The sequence below is a fragment of the Solanum stenotomum genome, unplaced genomic scaffold, assembly GCF_019186545.1.
Source record: "Solanum stenotomum isolate F172 unplaced genomic scaffold, ASM1918654v1 scaffold11373, whole genome shotgun sequence".
NCBI classification, from domain to species: domain Eukaryota; kingdom Viridiplantae; phylum Streptophyta; class Magnoliopsida; order Solanales; family Solanaceae; genus Solanum; species Solanum stenotomum.
The window spans coordinates 182285-203319 of record NW_026021534.1 but is presented as its reverse complement, the minus strand read 5'-3'; the positions used below and the strand labels follow the sequence as shown (position 1 = coordinate 203319).

At 29.0% G+C, this 21035-nt stretch overlaps 1 protein-coding gene across 1 annotated transcript; it reads right to left on the bottom strand.

The window, feature by feature from the left end:
• Positions 1-7003: 7003 nt before the first annotated feature.
• On the bottom strand, positions 7004-12263 carry LOC125849911 (probable GTP-binding protein OBGM, mitochondrial). The gene is made up of 7 exons (XM_049529867.1): positions 12153-12263; positions 11569-11884; positions 10381-10589; positions 10169-10277; positions 8625-8707; positions 8452-8514; positions 7004-8363 (listed from the first exon to the last, which is right to left on the bottom strand). Exons 3-7 carry the CDS (start codon positions 10504-10506, stop codon positions 7128-7130), a joined length of 1617 nt encoding a protein of 538 aa, XP_049385824.1. The 5' UTR covers positions 10507-10589; positions 11569-11884; positions 12153-12263; the 3' UTR covers positions 7004-7127.
• Between the last annotated feature and the right edge of the window lie 8772 nt (positions 12264-21035).

The following is a 21035-nucleotide window of genomic DNA, read 5'->3' as shown; positions in this document are numbered from 1 at the left end:
TGGCCTCCATTCCTATTTATTTATTTTTCTCCTTTTTTGGATATTTTTTTATTTTTCCTCCTCATTTTAATATAATTATTATTTGTATATAATTAATGTTTTGTTGTAAATATATTATATTAATGTGGATGTCCATAACTTCAAGATATAATTTCACCATTATGTGTAATAATACTCATACCTTCACCATTTCCTCATTCATCTTTCACACCCTTTAATCTTCCCCACATTCTCACTAATTAATATCATGTTTATTGCTATCTTTTTATGTCTCTTATAACAATATAAATAGACGTCTTCAGGATGTGTTATGCACTTGAAGATTTAGAAAACACTTGAACATATTTGGAAGAATAAGAAAATTCTCTCTTGCATGTCTCTCTACATTTCTTGTCTATTTTCTCACTTATATTATTACTCTTTTTAGTTTTGTTTTACTACATCTTTTCATTCTTGAAAAGTTAAAATGTTATATCTAATTGTATTTACCTTTACAAAAATAAATGTATTGATACTTGTATGCCTATCTTAAGATACTTGTATGCCTACCTTCACATCTTTTGATATATTTTGTCTTCTTATATATTTTATTCATAATATTTATTTTTAGATTAATGTCATTCCAATATATATTCATTCATCTCTTTGTATAATAATCAAACATTGAGGTTTGGTTCTAAGAAATAAAATTCTTCAAATAAATAAAAAATATCATGTATTGACACAAAAGAAAGTTCAGTTGTTATGCATTTTTGTTTTAATATAGTATAAATAAAAAACATCATGTAGTGACACCAAGGGAAATTAAGTTGTTATGTATTTTTAGCTTTAGTATAATATATAATTGTTGAAGTAATTTGTTTTTTTATATATTTTTTTTCCTTATCATATATTATTAGATCTATGTTTAAAAAATCTCTATTGTGATGTCCTTTTTGTTCATTCGAATACAAGTCATCCACATATAATCGGAATAATAGTCTTACAAATTAATGCATTGAACAATTCAATCAAGTTTAATATTTTAATGAATAAAAAATCTTAATTAAATTCTTAAAAATTAGATGATATGATCACAAAAAATATCCAAAAGAAAAATACTTGAAATATCTACCTATAGATTTTTTATTGTTTGTCTGCAAGTAATTTCCTTAATTCAATATAGTACATTTTCATTGAAAGACTAAAAGTGCTTAAGAAAATTAATTATTAGAAATAAAAAAATATATACACAAGAAAAAGAAAAAAAATCACCACAAATATATGACACTCACATTTCAACTAATTAAATATCTAGAAGAATCATAGTTCGATATACAATTCAATTGAGAGAAAAAAGAAGAAGAAACAGAATTTCATGCATATGAGTTTTCTTAGTTCATGATATTTAAGTATGATTATAGGAATTGTTAGAATAGTTATATTTTGTAAGACTTAAATGTTTTTTCATTGCTCCATACTCATTAAAATATGTAATGTTTCTATTGTCTTTGGAAGGAAAAAATTAAGCGTTAATAAAGCATATATATCTTACCCGTTAGCCTTTTCTATAAATTCTCAAATAGATTGACCATATTATTTTCTTTTTAGTATTACTTTATGCATTTAAGAATCTTGAAAACTTAAAAAATTTCATAACTTGATTAAAAAAAATTGAATACCATTATATTTATACTTACTCACCAAATGAATAACAACATGTCACGAAATTTTTTATTTAGTAGAAAAACGGATGAAAGTTATTTTTGTGTTTATATTCTTTTGTTTCGGACGATACAATGAGAAGTGTTTTTAAAGAAATTTCTTGATATCATGTTTTCATTTAATTATTTCTTGAGTAGCAAAGACTAATTAAATAAATAGATAACTTAGTGAAGAAATATTTAGTAAAATGTCTGCAAGCAAGCTATTTTTATACATATTTTTTCATATTTACTTAAAACAAATATATATAATGGTTTTATGTAACTTTTGGCTTAGAATTTAAAAACTTAAGTTTTGAAAAAGACGTTTATATATATTATAATTTCTTATATTTAAATTATACGTTTAAAAGAAATATTGAAAATAAAATTGATTATATTTTTTGATGATTTTAATATTTGAGTATTAGAGAGAAAGAAAAAATAAATCTTGAATTTGGTGGGCATTTGGCCATATATAATTAGAAATTAAATATTTTGTATATTTGTTTCACAAATGAGACAAATAACATTTTATTCGAAATTCTAACATGGAGGTTTAATTTGAATTTTTCATAGTCAAAATTAATTTTTAAATTAAATAAAAATTATTTCAGAAAAAAAAAATGGGTGATATAATCAATTTCTCCGCGCGAAGCGCGGATAAGTTCACTAATTTAGGCATAAAACTAAGTAAATGACAAAAATTATCTTTTATGTTTAAAAGTAGGTAGAAAAAGTATCTTTAAGTATGTATTAAATAATTTTGGTCCTTTAAATTTGTCAAAAGATAACACGTTTAGTTTCCATAAAATATTTAACAATTTTTATTCATTAAATTTGACGAAAACAGTGGATTTTTTTTAATACTATAAACATCAAGAAAGATAAATATTTTTGGTGCCACAATTAATAATGAATTAATATTATTTAAAATTGCCTAGTTATGTTTTTTTCCATTTTTCTTGGGGCTTCCTATAAATTTTTGGGCAAGTCTTGGGCCAACAACCCTTGTTAACCTGAAATCTTCGTGCAACTTATGTTGTCCACAAATTTCTTATAAACAGACTTGAAAATTTTATAAGAAGTTTTTAATCGCGATCTAAAATTTTATAAGTTAGTATATATGTTAAATAATTTTATAACGTTTTGTGTGTAAGAATGAACAATATATAAACGAATAACAGTCAACAGACATGAATTTAACGATATTTACACATACACATATAGGAGGAATTTTTTAAAAATATATACCAAATCACAGTTCGAATTTTGCACACAAAATTTTGTGTATGAACACTATATAACGATATGAAATATGTATATCTCACTCAAGCTTTAAAATTACACTCACAATTTTCGTATATATATGAAAACTCTATAAAATATTTATGAAATATGTAATATCTCGTTCAAGGTTTAGTCTTTCACTCATAATTTTTGTGTATAAAATAGATATAAAATATGTACATAACATATTAGATTTCTGGAAGAAAAAACTACTAAACATGTAATTGCACTCATGGTTCATGTATAATCTATATAAATTTTGTATGTTATATGTATATAACTGTATAAATATTATATAAATCATGTTGATTGCTGGATATTTAAGACAACTACGACAATATTGTATACAACTTTCAATACAATTACAATGACATACCGACTTAAAATATAATTTATACAATTCAACATACAGTTATAATACAATTTCAATGTAAAATTTGGTACAATCCGACTATAACTTCAAAACGCTCAACTCTTATTCAAATAGCCACAAATTTTAGATTTGACTTCCTTTGACGTTCAATTCATTTGAAATATCATCCATTCCAAATGAAATTTATATGCGAAAAAAAATGATTTTAGAACTTGGACTTCCAATTATTTTGTGGCTTACAATAGTAACATGGAAAGGGAGGATTTTATTGATCTATGAATTAATAAATAAATAAATAGAACAGCCACAAAATTCATCTATTACATCTAACTAATATTCTAACTCATCAGCACACAAATGTACCAAGACAACAACACCCAATTATAAATATTCTCAAATCTACTGAGAGAACACCTCAAACACAAGCACAAGTTCAAATGGGTGCAAAATAAATAAAATGCAAGAGATATCCAATGTGACGAGTAAAAACTTACAGGATTGGAGAATTTTTAGTCAGTTGACTACCTGAACTTTTTGTAATTCCCTCTCTTGTTTACCTTTGATCACCTATCGTCCTGCCCTCAATATTTTTTAATTTTCTTTTATCGTACATAGACTATATATATCTCAAAATTCATTACACATTAAGATTGCAATTGAAACAAATATGAGATATTTCAGAACAACTACAAATTAAACAAACTTAAATGGTATATATAGATGATGTGATGATGCATTTTTGTTACAACCTCAAATCACACTCCAGAAATATACCAATTAGAGAAAGACACGTAGTCTTATCATTATTATTACAGAAAACAAAAGCTCTTAAAGCATAGTTTTAGTAGAGACACACATGAATACATCAACTTAGCAATTGCAAGGGTCACAAGTGCAGTTTGATCCACATTTGCATCCTTCTCCTGCTGCTTTCTCCTCAACATTTCCATAGCTACAAAATTATATTATTTATATTACAATTAAGTAATCTTTTTAATTTAGTCTTCCAAGTTCTAAATATATATAGTCTTTAATTAATTTGCCAATTTAAACAACAACAAAAAATAGTCGTACGTACTTGTTGATAGGTGCAACACCTTCAATGATGGTAAAGGTGGTGGACTTCTCCATGTCCGGGTACATACCACATCTACAATAAACATTTGATCAACGGTAGAGTTGATTTCTCAGATAATAACTATTAATCGAGGGATCATTTTATAGTATATGTTAACAAGTTTTGATAGACATTGTATATTATTTGCAAATTTATATATGTTTGCTTTTTAATTATGTCCATTATTTCAACGTCAACTTGAAATAGAGAATTTGAAGTTCGATAAAAGTCGATTATTCAAGTGAAATAATAATCTCTAATCTAACACTTACCCTCCACAGCCACTGCCGCACTTGCAGCCAGATCCACAACCACAACTTCCTCCACAGCAAGACATGTTTTTTTTTAATTAATTTGTTGTTTGAGATATAGAAGAAATTTAGTGAGTAAAAGCAAGTTTTTGTTGTAGTTATGATTAAAAGTGAAGCATAGAGTTGGGGTTTTTATAGGAGAAAAGAGGATAAAATTGGTGTTGTGGGCCAAACAAGTTGACATATGTTTAATAGTTTTTTTTAGGAATTAGAATTTTTATTTAGAAAATTTAAATTATATAAAAAAAAATTAAAGTAACTATATTACTAAATATCAAAGAATTTTTTCCATATTTATTCAATTTCGTGCATAGCTAAACTACATCACATGAATTAGGACGAAGAAAGTAGGTTTTAAGAGCGGTAATTATCGTTTGAAAAGTGCAAATCTAAATGAACTTCCAAGGATTATTAGTGCAATTTTAACTTATTATGCACTCCCTCTATTTCATATTAAGTGAATTTTTGGGGATTTTTTCATTGTTCAGAATAATTAAATTGTTCAAAGTTCATATGTATGTTAAATTATTTTTTTTCATATTTATCCTTTCCTTTAATGAAGTTTTGTATTTTATAGGAGATAAATTGCACTACCTATAAAGTTATATTTATAATTCATAAATGACAATAGAGGAGAATATGGTCTAAATTATGTTCTCGAAAGTTTTTTTCTTAAGAGAGAAGTATTGAAAATACCGCTATATTTCGGCGAGAATTATTAGAAAGGCGTATCTAATTTTAGTTAGTCAAGTAGAGAAGTGTTTTAAGACTGTCAATAATTCGAGGACGAAACTAATAATTTTCGACAAGTTATAATAATAAGCATTTATTACAAAAAGGAAAAATTGAACATTGACGTGACGTTTGCGTTGGGCATCGCATCAATATAGGATTTATAGACTCTTTTTTTTGGCTTTAATATTAATAATAATAAAAAACATTATCCAATTGGCATCGTAACGTTGGGAGACTTGTGGAAAGTGATTTGCTTAATATAGAATATTATTTACATTTAAAATATTGTTAAAAAAGCATTGACAAGATTATATGTATCGATACAACCAATCAAAGTAGGCTTATTTGGAATTTTATATAATCTAGGTAATTACACAAGAAAATGTCTTTGTTAAATTCTCCATATAACATCTGATTAATTTATAGTTGCAGGATCCTAGAAAATGTTTTTAATTAGAGGGTTATTAGTTTGACACAATTATTTGGTGATAACTTTTAGGATGAAGTACTTGAAAAGTTGCAAAATGGTCTTGTTGCGAGGATTTCACAAAAATATAATTCTTTTATCACTTCAATTCATTAAAAATGTACTTATAAAAGTTTGGACACAAGCACCGAAAGGAAGCACCATAATGAAGGTAAATAATGTTTTAAGTATTATATTTCATTCATGATACCATCTTCAAAATTCACTACAATATTACAATGCAAAACTTGTCTAACTTGCATTAGTACCGACGGATCGTCAAGATTTTAGTACTTGTTCATAAGTTTTGATGAATTTATTAGGAGTTCGATGGATAACAGACTTGCATTTTTCATAGTTATGACAAATTAAGTACAAATTGTGCAATAACTTTGATACATATTGTTCACAAATCATCAAGACTTGCAATTATTATTCAATAAATATATAAAATCAAAATATTCATTTATCAGGATTATGACACAATAAGTTCTTCATCTCTACCACCATTAGTGGATGCTTATAAAAATTATTCATTCTTTTAAGATGATGATATGACATACCAATAAAAAGTTCCTTATTATACTTTAGTTTTCAGCCATTCAAAGTGATGTTTTATCAATCATCAATCCCCCTTTTGCTTTTGAAATTGCATACAAAAGCTTTCAAGTATCTTTTACCAAAAGAGGAAGCATATATTTTCTTCTTTTGCACTAATTAATAAAAAGAGAAGCATATCTCAATTTCTTACACGATAAAAAGTTTAAAATTCTTACTTTTACTATACTACTACAATTTGTTAATCTGATTGGCTCCATGACAGACTACATAATATAAATCGTATTCAAAATTAAGTTATTTCAATATAATATATATACATTATCAAGTATTGTTGCCATAGTTTTAAACTCATTTGAGAGATTTGCAAATGAAACACACAATTGGTTATTCATAAATTTGATTTTGTAGCTCTTTACATACTTTTTTCTTTTTAGTTTGTCCTGCACATAAGAGATCTGATAAAGTCGTCATTTTTTCTATTTAATTTGTAAGTGGTCTAAGAGATCGTTCACTTCATAATGTGTTAAACAAAACTACGCAACTTTATTTCTGAGTCAAAATAATATTTCATTGCAAGGGAAAGGATACAAGACTAGATGCTCGCAGAAGCAGCATTCTGGTGAAGAACTATACCATCTAAGTTTAGCCTGTGTGTTTGTTCACCACTGATAAGCATCCTCAAACCATCTTTCAGTTCTGGTACTCCTTCCTCTAGGATTGCACTAACTGGGAAAACAGGCACACCAGATACACGGCGTTTAAGTTCTTTATATACCTCTTCAGCCCCATCTTCATCGACTTTGTTAGCCACCACTAAGGATGGTCGATCAGATAAACCTTCAGAATAGTACTCGAGTTCCAAAATCAAGTCATTTAGCTGTTCCCACGGTGGTATTCCTTTGTTATCACCCAGTGCTGCAGCCAAGTCTACCACATAGGCTAGAACTTTTGTACGTTCTATGTGCCGAAGGAAAGCATGCCCAAGACCACGATTCTCATGGGCTCCTCTTGTGAGTCCTGGGATGTCAGCTACAGTTAAAGAAAAATCGTAGTAATTTACGTTACCTAAGTTAGGCCTCAATGTTGTGAATGCATAATCACCGACGACAGGTTTAGCCTTTGACAATGCCCCGAGAAGGGTGCTTTTGCCGGCATTTGGCATCCCAATAAGACCCACATCAGCAATGCTCTTTAGTTCTAGCACAAGTACCACCTCTGAGCCAGGCAAGCCAACACTTGGTGATGAATGATCATAATCGTCAGATACTTCATCATCAGAATTGGCTCCCTTTTGCATCATCTTTGATGCTTTCCTCATAGACAGATTGCCTAAGCCACCCTCCCCTCCACGAGCAACAACTATTCGTTGGCCTTGTTCTGTTAACTCTGCCACATTGTATTCTATAAGTTCAGTTTCTTCCAACTCATCTTCACATTCTGTTCCCATAATATCATCACCATCTTGATCTTCCATTTGTCCACAGCTTTCTTCCTCCCAATCACTCAAATCATCATCATCACTTTCGAATTTGTCGCTAGCAATTGAGCACGTAGTGGGGGAATTGGTTGGCAAACCAAAAATTTGTGTCCTAGGTGTAGAGTATTCTTCACCACAAGAAGCTCGACGTCCACATGATTTTACTTTCTTCTCAACTTTTGAACTGGTTTGGTCGGCCGAAATTGATTGTGTAGAAAACTCTGACGAATCAGTATCAACTGTACCTGGAATCTCCCAAGGGTCCAATTTAGAACTTGAACTCTTCTCTACTGCAGATGGAAGTTCACCCTCTACTAGATGAATGACGGTACCAACAGGAACTTGGATCACCTGCCACACAAGCGAGACGTCCTTAGTTTAGGTTTGATTAAGACAAACGATTTACATATACAAAGACTCAAGAGAGACTAAAATTTACCTTGTCTGCTCCTCTGCTTCCTATCATATTTTTGGAAGACCCATTTCCGCCTCTCTTTGCATTCTGAAACATGTCACAAACAATTACGCAATCAGATATCAATCAGTAACAGGGTAAATTCAATTAATAGTTAATTGTGCAACAGATGTCGTGCAGTAGGTAAGAAAACATACAATGTGATGCTGCAGAGCACTCAAATCCCACATTGTAGGGGAACATTCTAATATCACGTCACCACCCCGTCCACCATTCCCACCTGCATTCAGTCCAAAAAGGAGGTAAAGAAAAGAGGAAACCCCACAGCTGATCATCATAGCAAATCAAGCTTGACTGCATATCATAAAATGAGTTACATTGGTAAAACAAAATGTATGAAGAAAATAGAAGGAAAAGAAGAAGCAATAAAATTATAAAGGTAAAAAGAAAATTAAAGTCTAGGAACATATAAAGATACTAAACCTTTTTTGGGAACGGGAAATTCTCTGAAAAACAAAGTGGAGCAACTTTAGCTAGGAGGCAAGAATGAAAAGACATTCTTTAGGTCAGTGTTGTTAACAGCCATCGTTTCGTCACTAAAAGGGATGAACCAATGCGAAGTGGGGGAAACCGTTTCAGGAGTGAAGCATGTGCTTCAAGGAAGTGTGCACCTAAAACAATGATGCACAAAGTGATCCCAACAAGAAGTGATTAGTTTTTTGAATCTCAAACTTGAAGAGTCGGATTAGTATCAGTCGGATGCTGAAATAAGTACTTCAATTGCAATTTGATCATTATATGTACCAAGTTCATGTATTTTTGGAGTTTTTAAATGGGTTAATTGTGCACTATACTTCTCACTGGAAAACCCATGGACCTTGTTGTTTTTGCCGTCGCATACCATATTACCCCTGAACCATATACCCTACTACCGGACTTGCAATTTTCAGCTCTTTATAAACCTACCCTTCAGCTTTCTTAATCCCTATCCTTATAAAAGTTGAGTTACAATAACTTGCTTAAAGCAAATCAAACTAAATTACATTTCTCCTTCTCTCTCAGGTTAACATTCCTCTCTCAAGGCAAGTGAACAAAGTAAAACTATCTTTTCCATTGTGGTGAATGACTTTCTTCTTTATTTTCTTTCAATCTTGTATTTCTCTCTGTAATTGAGGTTTTGGAGAATTCTAACTCTACAAATAATTGGTTTCGTGTTTCCTGAGTTTTCACTCCAAACAAGCACTTCATCCAACCAACAAATGAAGTAGTTAGTCTTGGAGCTAAAGTCTCCGGAATAGTTGGTTTATAGCTCAAACTTTACTAGTAAACAGTTGATATGTTAAATTCAGGATACATATATGACATATTGCTTGTCTAACTTTTATAATTTTCCATGGGTTGGTTACTTGGTGTTTACCTTGATTGTTGACAGTATCTTAATTGTTTATTCAGTAATCAAGCAGGTCGTCTTGTATATGTCCATCATGTCAAGTAAAAGAGAATAGTTGACCAAAAGATCTTTTGGGAACCAACAGATGAAATGTACGGTCAATCAATGTAATAAAAGAAAGAAAATTAAAGGAGAAAAAGAGCAACGTAAGGGAAGAACAAGAACTAAATTAAAGAATGGGTAAAACTTCAATAGGGAAAGAAAACGAACAGAAGATGAAAGATGGACGTCAACTAGTTACATATTTTCCTCCCTGCCACCACTGAGGTATAAAGAGATTAGAGAACATACCATCAGGTCTGCCACGGCAATCATGTCGACTACGACGAATACTGTTACAACCGTTGCCACCATCACCTCCTTTGGCCCATATGCGAAAGCGGTCAATCATTCTACGTTCCTGTATGAAAACTTGTATAAACAGACAAATACGTACTGGGGTATAAAAGTGAATATACTGAAAGCAGTACTCATAGAGGGAGAGAAGTGGAAGCATCACGAACCTGCAGAGGAGCAAGCTTTGTTTTCTTGTGGACAATGTCTGAGAAAGAATAGGTTTGGATTAGCCATGGAGACCGCAAGCATCTTTGCCAAGCCTTCAAGTAGAGGACTTTCTGGCTCAATGACATATCCCTGTTCTACTCTGTTATCTTCCAAGTCACCGAGGTTCCACACTATGAAAAAATCAGTTCTGATTCTTAGATTTAATCACCTGCTAGCATGAGTGACAGAAAAAGGCAGGAAATATTTAGAAATTTTGCAAGTGCTACAATTTGCATACCAGAGATAACAAGAAGAAATTAAGGCACCTCAGTCCAGGTATTCAAAGATGATCAAATAATACATCCAAAGATTATTTTATGCAACTAGCATGTACTTTAGTCAAAAAAAGAATGTCTTCAATGGATCAACTATTGCTGTAATTTTTCAGGAAGCTAAACCAACACAGGATAATTAGCAAATGAGCGACACCCCGACACTTTGGTATGAGATCTGTTAAATATGCAGTTCAATGAATGTATGATAACAAATAATTGCATCAAATGTAGCATGTTCAAGCCAGGACAGAGGAAAAGGAGCATCTAAACCACTCTAGAACTAAGTGCTACATCTATCATTAATTTGAAAAAAAAAAAAGTATGCCATAGTTATATACTTAAAAATAGTTAACTCAATCACATAAATAGCTCAACTATAACAAACTTATTTGTGTTTTTAGTTTTAGATAGAAGAATATGTTTTGTTTCACTTCAAATATCAACCTCCTCCTTAAATTCTAGAGAAAAGTATTGAAAATACCCTTGAACTTGGAGCAAATTATTAGTTTTGTCCCCGAACTACAAACAACCTTAAAAGCACCCCTCTACTTAGATACACCCCGATGTGCAATATGACATAACAAGTGGTCTCAAACTCTTGTAAGAGAGTGAAACTCTTAATAAAAAGCAAAAAGTGTTGAAAATACCCTAAACTTGACGAGTATTTAGAGGTGATTTTCACTCATGTTGCAAGATCAAGAGTATATTTAAGTTCATTTAGTCAACTAAATGAGTGTTTTTAAGGTTGCCAATAATCCGTGCCAAGTTTAAGGGTGTTTTCAATACTTCTCTCTAAATTATATGCCTAAATCCCTAATTCTTTCGCAAATTTTATCAACAGCAACCACACCATTAGTCACAACAAAAGATTACCTTTACTTAAAAGCATGGATGGATTATCCGATCCGGCCAGTTCAGCAGGAGTTGGAATTACAGGTACAAGAAAATTTCCAAATGGAGAATCAAATATCCTAAAATTGCCAGTGCAGCCGTCTTGTTGTGCTTGAGCTACTGCAGAATTCCTATCATGTAGTTGCTTGGGATTGATGTTGCTTGTTTGTGCTGCAATCACCGATGTAGCTCTCCTTTTTGGCGGTCGAATGAAACAACTGCGTGGAGATTCACCATCAATTTTCCTTCCCTTCGGCTCAACAGACATGTTAAGCTACCATTTCTGTCTACTCGAGCCCTACAATACGTATTCAATTAGGTTTGAATTGCATCCCGTAGCCAATATTTACTGCTAAACCTCAGGTGCATTATCAACACTATATTTGAAAAATAACACTCCAATAGCTTGGAAAACTCATAAACTTCAAAAAGAAAAATCATGTTATCACTTTTCCGGTCCCAAACATCAAAAAAATCATGTATATACCAAATATACCTTCACAGATTAAAAGGCAAACAAATGAAGAAAGGAAGAAGAGAAAGAGATAGAATTTAGAAAGAGTCACCGCTGAAGACTGAAGTTTGAATATTCGGATCCGGCAAGCGGAGGACAGTCGGCGGCGGGAAGTGTTTGGCAGTGGCACAGTGATAATCAACAGCAAAAACTACAGGGATAGAATAGTCTCTTTTGTTTAGGTTTTTTAGAGAACAGTTAATTATTTTCTTTTATTTGTTAATTATATTTTTTGTTTTTAAAAGATAAAAATGTCAAGTATGTTGTTTGAATTTCAAATAGAGAAGTATCTCCAAAAATCGGTTAGAATTATTAGTTTCATTCTTCAAACTATTGACAGGCTTAAAAAATATTTTTTTATTTGACTAACTGAATTTAAATTCATCTTTAATCTTACAACATGAGTAAAATACACCCTTAAATTCTCGTCAACTTTAGGGGTGTTTTCAACACTTAATTTTTTATTAAGAGTATTATACTCTTACAAGAGTTTGAAATCATTTGTTATGTCATGTTGCATATCGAGAGTGTATTTAAATTTAATTAATCAAGTTGAAAGGTGTTTCTAAGACTGTCAATAGTTCAAAAACGAAACTAATAATTTACATCAATAACATGGAGATAAGTGTAAAAAACACACCTAAACTATCCATTTTTTTTTAGTTTCATACATAACTATTGAAATTGTGAGTTTCATACATAAACTATCACTTATTAGTTTGAAAAACACACCTCAGTGGTGTGTGTAATATGCTCTCTCTTTTATTTGAAAAAACCTTGACACATGGCATTTCACATGGATAAAATATTTCACATTGACAAAAATTAAATAATAAACTATTAATATTAGTTAAAATTAAAGATTAAAGTATTACAATCCAAAAAAAAAAATTAAATTATGTTTCTTACCCCACTCCACCACCTCCCCCCCTCCCTTGACAATCCCCATCCTTTTATTATTATTTTTTAAAAATCTTTTAGTATAACATATTTTTACCAAGTCTGGATCACCTCCACGGGCATTTCCTACGGCCCGTATGTCATCCTACGAGTCGTCCTGGTCAACCGTAGATCAACAAACTGGGATTTGAATCTCAAAACTCAACACAGTTCCTTCGAGTTTGGTCTTTTCCTACCCACCTAACCCCTAAATTATATCGTTTTGACCATATAACTACCCCTATAACTGAATTAACCCTTCAAAAATCCCTCATTCTCTCACATTCACTCAAATTTACAAATTCCCTCCAAGTTCATCCCCTCCAATTCTCTCTCAAGCTCAAGGTGAAAGCTAGGGTTTCAAGTTTCAAGGTCACAACCTCAATCTCTTTCCTTAGGCTTTGATTATCAAGGTATGTGGAAATCCATCAATGGATCCCTTTCATCCATTGGGTCACAAAAGAACTTCAATCTCCAATTCAATTTCACCAAATTTAATTAGGGTTTATGTCAATCTCCATGAGTCTTTTTTATTATGATTCAATTGATGTTATTCTATCTTGCAAGAAAATCAATTTTGTCATCAATAGGATCAACTAGTGTTGGTACTTATGCGTGACAAACACAATATTCCTAAATTAAAGTTTAATATCAACACCAGATGGACACAAATTGATCTTGCAAGAAAATCAATTTTGTCATCAATAGGATCAACTAGTGTTGGTACTTATGCTTAACAAACACATTATTCCTATATTAAAGCTTAGTATCAACACTAGATGGACACAAATCGATCTTGCAAGAAAATCAATTTTGGCATCAATAGGATCAACTAGTGTTGGTACTTATGCTTAACAAACACATTATTTCTAAACTAAAGTTTAATATCAACACTAGATGGACACAAATTGATCTTGCAAGAAAATCAATTTTGTCATCAATAGGATCAACTAGTGTTGGTACTTATGCTTAACAAACACATTATTCCTATATTAAAGCTTCGTAACAACACTAGATGGACACAAATCGATCTTGCAAGAAAATCAATTTTGTCATCAATAGGATCAACCAGTGTTGGTACTTATGCTTAACAAACACATTATTCCTAAATTAAAGTTTAATATCAACACCAAATGAACACAAATTGATCTTGCAAGAAAATCAATTTTGTCATCAATAGGATCAACTAGTGTTGGTACTTATGCTTAACAAATATATTATTTCTAAATTTAAAGCCAAGTGTCAACACTAGATGGACACAAATCGATCTTGCATAGATTGGACATCTGCCAAAGGGTCTACATCCACCCTCAATGAACATGTTATATCTGAGTGGTCCTTATCTGCCTCTTGCCATCAAAACTGGCATTGTATCCGGGATCTTAGCACTCACAGTAAGTCATTTTTATCCATTACGAGTGGTGGTTCGTGATCAACATTTTTGTGGACTTACAGGAAGGGATTGCAGTAGGAAGGACATTTGCTGCTTTGAAGAATTACCAAGTTGATGGAAACAAAGAAATGATGGCTATTGGACTAATGAACATGGCTGGATCCTGTTCTTCTTGCTATGTTACAACAGGTACCAACTGATTCAGTCACGGAGCCAGAAATTTAAATAAGGGCATTAAAAAAAAAAACTTACGCCAAGGGATCTCTGTCCTTGGCATTATTGGCCTGTGGTTTTAGCTATCTATAGATATAAGTAAGATTTTCTGTTCTATTTTACCTAGATAAGTTTTACTTTTACAGGATCATTTTCTCGATCAGCAGTAAATTACAATGCTGGGGCTACAGCTGTGCTAATCACCCTGCTGTTTCTAATGCCACTGTTCTATTACATCCCCATTGTCATCTCAGCCTAGCCATTGCAGTAAGCATCCCCTCGAAAGTTTCAGATTTTAAGTCCTTCTGATCTTACCTAACTAATATTTTCTGTTTTTCACTGATGAAATTTTAGGTTGGAGTTTCGGTTTTTAAGATCTTGTTGCATGTTACAAGGCCAAATACTGGTGTCTTGGGCAATATTCCTGGAACTCATGTATATCAAAATATGAACAGATATAGAACAGCAGTTAGAATTCCATCTTTCCTGATACTAGCGGTAGAAGCTCCTATCTACTTTGCAAATTCTACCTACTTACAAGAAAGGTTAGTTACTAACATAGGCTGCACATTCTGTATGTATTTCACAGTTTCATTTACTTGGAATTCCATTTTGTTAACTACAGGATATTGAGATGGATACGCGAAGAGGAAGAGATGATAGAAACGAACCAAGAAACTGCTGCTGCTGCTGCTGCTGATCGAGGCAGCTCCGGTCGAAACGGGTGGGGGTGGGCGCCGGTCGGGGATTGGTGGGTGTGAAAGAGGAGTGAGAGAGGTTTAGGAGTGAAAGAGATGAGTTAGGTTTTGATATTATTATTCATTTAAATTTTTTTAAAAGGAAGTGTTAATTTACCGACCATAGGATGTCGGTGTCTTTTAAACTAACTAGTATACGTGTTCGCGCGTTGTGCGGATAATATAAAGAATTATTAATCATATATATAATAATGACCTATTTCAATATATATCATTTCTCATTTTTTTAATCAAAAACTTTTTTTGTTATCTATTTCTTAAACGCAATATAATTAAATCTCCATGAAATTGAAGAAGAAATCACGTGATCATTTGATAACTTGTACAATATACTTGCTTTTGTTTATTACTACATTATTAACTACTTAATATCATGACATTATCGACTAAATTTTGATTATACATATGTTCCTCCTAAAATATTAACAACTAATTTTTCTTTAATTAAATCTGTTATTTAAAAAAAATAAAAAACACAAATCTCCTGTAATTTTTTTAACTGTCATTGTTAAAAATTAGTTTTTTGTTTTCTTTACATTACATTTACATCACCCTATTTTTAAAAATAATTATATACTTTTTTAAAATATGAAATAGATGTCAATCAATAAAGATAAGTATTCTAATTATGATAAAAATAAGAATTCAAAATAACATAAACGTTAGCCACATGTATAATCATTTAGATTTTAAAAAATGAAAAAAAGTTAAATTAATTGTGGTAACTATATTTAAAAAGATGATGTTAAATAAAATACTTAATACTATTTTAAATCCTATTAAATTTTTTAAAAATAAGTATAAAGAACCAAAACTAAATCCTATTGTATATTTTCGTGATTTTTCTAGTGGATTATATTAGGATTTTTTTTATTTTTTTAATCTTTTAATTAATTTATTTATTTTCCATTTTCCCATTATCTTTAGTATGTAGTTTACAGGAATATCCATCTTCATTTTTATAATTTTATTTAAGACTAAATAAAGAATATTAGTTTCTAGTGTTTGTTATTTGGAGCGAAGATAAATGAATCATTGTGTTCCTATGATTTAGTAGAAGAGATTGCCCACATATTTAAAATGTACCTTAATAATCTTAAAAATCAATTGCAGTAACAAATGGAGATTAATGAATTAATTTATAATCATAAGAGATAAAAATAAAAAAAATCATACAATATTCATCCATTTTAAATATTTAATTAAATGATTTTCAAACTAAAAATTCAAGAACAATTGTAGCGGGAACACGTGACTATATATATATATATTATTTATTGGATTTCAAAATGAAAATCGATGATCAAAATAAAACTATACACTTTAAAAGTATTTTTATAGTTATTATTTTTATTCAATAATAGAGTGACACTTTAAATATGTGTAAATAATAAATTTTGTTGATTTTTTTATGCAAGTATTTTCACCTATTTTTATAGTATTGCTGGGATTAAAATAAAACAAAATGTGCCATATATAAATATCATTTTTTTGAAACTTTTTTGAATTACACCAAAGAGCATCAAATGTTGTCAATTTGTTTTTTAAAACTCCATACTCTAAAATGCAACAAACTTCAAAATTTAGTATCTTCACTCATATTTTGTATATTTTTTCTGATCTAATTTTCTTATACACAAAATACATTATAAATAAGATATAAATATAGATAAACAAATAAAGTAGATATTTAAATGCTTATGAGACAAAAATAGATAATAAGATATAATAAATAAACAATACATACCAGAGTACAAATTGAATTATATTTGAGAGAGAAAGTAAGTAGTTTATTTCTAATTTTTATTTTTAATATCACAACTTCAATGTATTTGTGAATATTTCCTCAATCGATGTGTTTTATCATCTTCATATGAGATTTAAAGAGAAAGTTAAAAGATGAAGAAGTAAAAAAAAGAAGAAAAAAACTTGTATTAGATAGATTACCATAAAATCATAATTGTTAAGTTACTTTTCCTCATAAAATAATTCATCCTTGATTCTGAATATCTACTATATCATGCAAAAAATATGCGAAAAAATTTAACATTGAAGAACACAATTTATTATATTTTGAAAGTAATTGTATTATGATAATGATGAAAATGATAAACTTTAACACTGAAAAATTAGTTATAAGTTTAAAGTTTTGTGTTTTATCATTATTGGATAAATTTTTATGCCGTCTAGTCCATTGTGATTCAAGCAAGTCTCCATCCTCAGTATATCTTCAATATATATTGCATACATAATGACCTCAAATATTCATACAATATATCTAGAATCTAACAAAAAATTAACAAAATTTCTGATTATAACTGAATTGTCCTCAATTGAGACCGTAACTAAATCATACTTATCAAAAACGATCTCTTCACATGAGTAGAGCGACACATATATGCATGCCCAAAACACTGCTTACTCTGCGCAAGAATGTTGGTGACTTCTTTGTGTTGCCTTACCATTGCAATTTTGCAATTTAGTGTGAGTTTGATTAGTATGTAGAACGTAGATGCCAGTTTTTTGAAAAAACTTTTTAATTGGATTTATTTATTTATGAACATTTAAAGATAAAGTGTACATGATCAGTTGAGTAGTTTTAGGTAACCACTTTTAAATTCAAATAAAAAATAACCACTTTGTCATGTTATCCCTTTTTTTTTCTACGTAGGTTAATTTGAATTTTTTTGTGTTTTCCATTTTTTTATCTGTGTTTTCCATTCTGTTTTTGTAATTTTATTTTAAAATTTTTCTATGTTCTCATTTTTTAATATATATATTTATAAGATTTTTATTTAATTATTATAATTTTATTTTTATGTTTTTACCGTGTTTTTCATTCTATGTTTGCAATATTTTTGTTTTCAACTTTATTATGTTTCCAATATATATATATATATTATACTAAACGTTTATTACGAAGATCATCAAACTTGGTGGGAATTTTTTTTACCGTATTTAATATATATTCATTAAACTAAATGTACAGTTAAAATATCATCAAACTTTGTGGGAAATTTTTTTACCGTATTTAAGTTATAATTTTTTTTAAAAAATAAATTAAAAACAGTTTTCCAGTTACATGGGACTAATTTTCAAAACTATTTTTAAACTATTTATAATTAATTATTTTAAAATTCGATTTTTGTGGTGCTTACACGTAGGCATTTTTTCATCTCCTATTATAGATTTTTAAATTTTAAATTTTAAATTAATTAATTTTGATAATTCATAAACTATAACTTCTACTGTTATAAAATTTATTTTTTAAAAAAAATTATAACTTAAATACGGTAAAAAAATTTCCCACAAAGTTTGATGATATTTTAACTGTACATTTAATTTAATGAATATATATTAAATACGGTAAAAAAAATTCCCACCAAGTTTGATGATCTTCATTAATAAACATTTAGTATAATATATATATATATAAAATTGGAAACATAATAAAGTTGAAAATAAAAATATTGCAAACATAGAATGAAAAAACACGGTAAAAACATAAAATTTTTTTATAATAATTAAATAAAAATCTTATAAATATATATATTAAAAAATGAGAACATAGAAAATTTATTTTTTAAATTATAACTATAACTTCTACTGTTATAAAATTTATTTTTTTAAAAATTTAGACAGTTAGCATTTTATTAGGAACAACCATATTTAATTTATTAAAAAAAAGAAATCAATACAACAGTTTTAACGTAAACATTTTTAAAATGATTTCTAATTTATGATTTTTTAAAAAATTTTTGTTTTTTAAATTGTTATTTATTATTTAATATTTCTACTAATTTTGTGGTGTTGACACGTAGGCATTTTTTCTTCTCCTATTATATATAAATAGATTGTTTATATTTAAAAATATTTAATAAATATCGACATCGTGAAGTCGATATTATTTAAATAAAATAATAATTTAAATATATCAATTTCTTAAAGTCGGTATTTATTAATTTATTTAAATAAAAACTCACCTCGAGGTCGATTTTATTAATTAAAATTATATATATATATATATATATATATATAAATTTAATTTAACTGTGCATCATGAACAATTCTTTGCGGGATTGAATTTTTTTTATAGTGAAAATGCCATAAAGCGCAACCCAAGATCCATGATACAAAAACCAAAATCAGAAGCTTCCTTCGTAACTCCCGAAACTTCTTCGTAGTGGCTCCCTTACATCCCTCTGAAGTTTAATTTAATAAATTTAATTCTATAAATTTAAATTATGTACCTCCTAATTATATAAATTTAATTTTATCAGTCAACAAAAGTTTATCAATATCAAATTTAATATATAAATCTCCTTGAATTGATCATCGGTATTTCTTTAATTAATAATATATTTCATATCTGAACCACTAATATATAAGACTTGATTTGTTAAACTACTCGAGGAGTATATAATCAACATATTTCATACTCCGATGAATTATCCTTTACATGTCATTGTCTACGATATGATCACTAAACTTGACATCCATTCAAGATCGAACGTAATAATCTTGATAGAACTTGCTTTGTACAATAATTTACGATGTTCTATTGTCTATTTCATAATTAAATGAGATAAGACATTGAAGGTTATACGTACAAATAATTAAACAATTAATTATAAATATAAAATTTAATTAATTGTTATCATGACATTTCTACGAGTATTATCTCGCATTTCATACTCAAATGGATTATATGTAGCTCTTCACCTCTACATCATTACATGAGATATTAAGTTCATGATTTGACGACAGATTAATAGAATTTGTACATTACTCTATAAATATAATTATAATTATCTCCTAATTCATATCAACGTAGTTTCATACTCTCAATATGGATTATTGATATTTATTTATTTATTCCACAAATTCTAACTTTTTATTTATAAAAGTATACAAAATTGTTACACTTTTTGAAACAATTAATTGTAGGTGTAAAATGAAAACTTAGTATTATGCACAATAGAAAAATCATGATTAATAGGAATATTTTAAACAAATCGACCTCCGAATGTCATTTTTATTAGAAGTAATTAGATTAAATAAAAAATATCAACCTCATGAGGTCGGTATCACATTAAATTTTAAGATAAATAAAAAGTAATCATGTTAATTAAATAAGACTGACATCGGGAAGTCGGTATTTTATATTAATTTATTTTTTGACTTGTATAAAACCGTCATCCGAAGGACGGTTTATTTAAAGTTAATTGAAAATATTAATTTATTAATTTTCTGGAAGTCACTATATAAATATTTTAATGAAAATTAATTTAATTACATACTATTTAATTTTATTGACTTCCGGAAGTCGATATTATAATTTTTTTTGTTTTTATTTTACAAAAAACCGTCCTCCAGAAGACGATTTAAATAAAATTAATTCAAAATATTTCTCAATTTTATTTTTTCTATTTGATTGAGAAAAAATAAAATATGGTTATTTATTTATTTATTTAATACCGGCATCAAGAGGTCAGTTTTTATTATAATTCATTTTTTTCGGGAAATATTCCGACCTCCAGGGGTCGGTATTTGCTTTTCCCTCTTTATTTTGCTTAAAAACCGACTCCTTATAGTAGATTTTCTAAGTTTTTTTTTTTTTTTTTTTTTTTTT

Excerpts from the sequence above, each read along its gene's own strand:
- LOC125849911 (XM_049529867.1), bottom strand. The coding sequence starts at position 10,506 with ATGTCATTGAGCCAGAAAGTCCTCTACTTGAAGGCTTGGCAAAGATGC. Across the intron at positions 8,515-8,624 it reads GTGCTCTGCAGCATCACATT|AATGCAAAGAGAGGCGGAAA; the intron begins GTATGTTTTCTT and ends GACATGTTTCAG. Across the intron at positions 8,364-8,451 it reads GAAGCAGAGGAGCAGACAAG|GTGATCCAAGTTCCTGTTGG; the intron begins GTAAATTTTAGT and ends CTTGTGTGGCAG.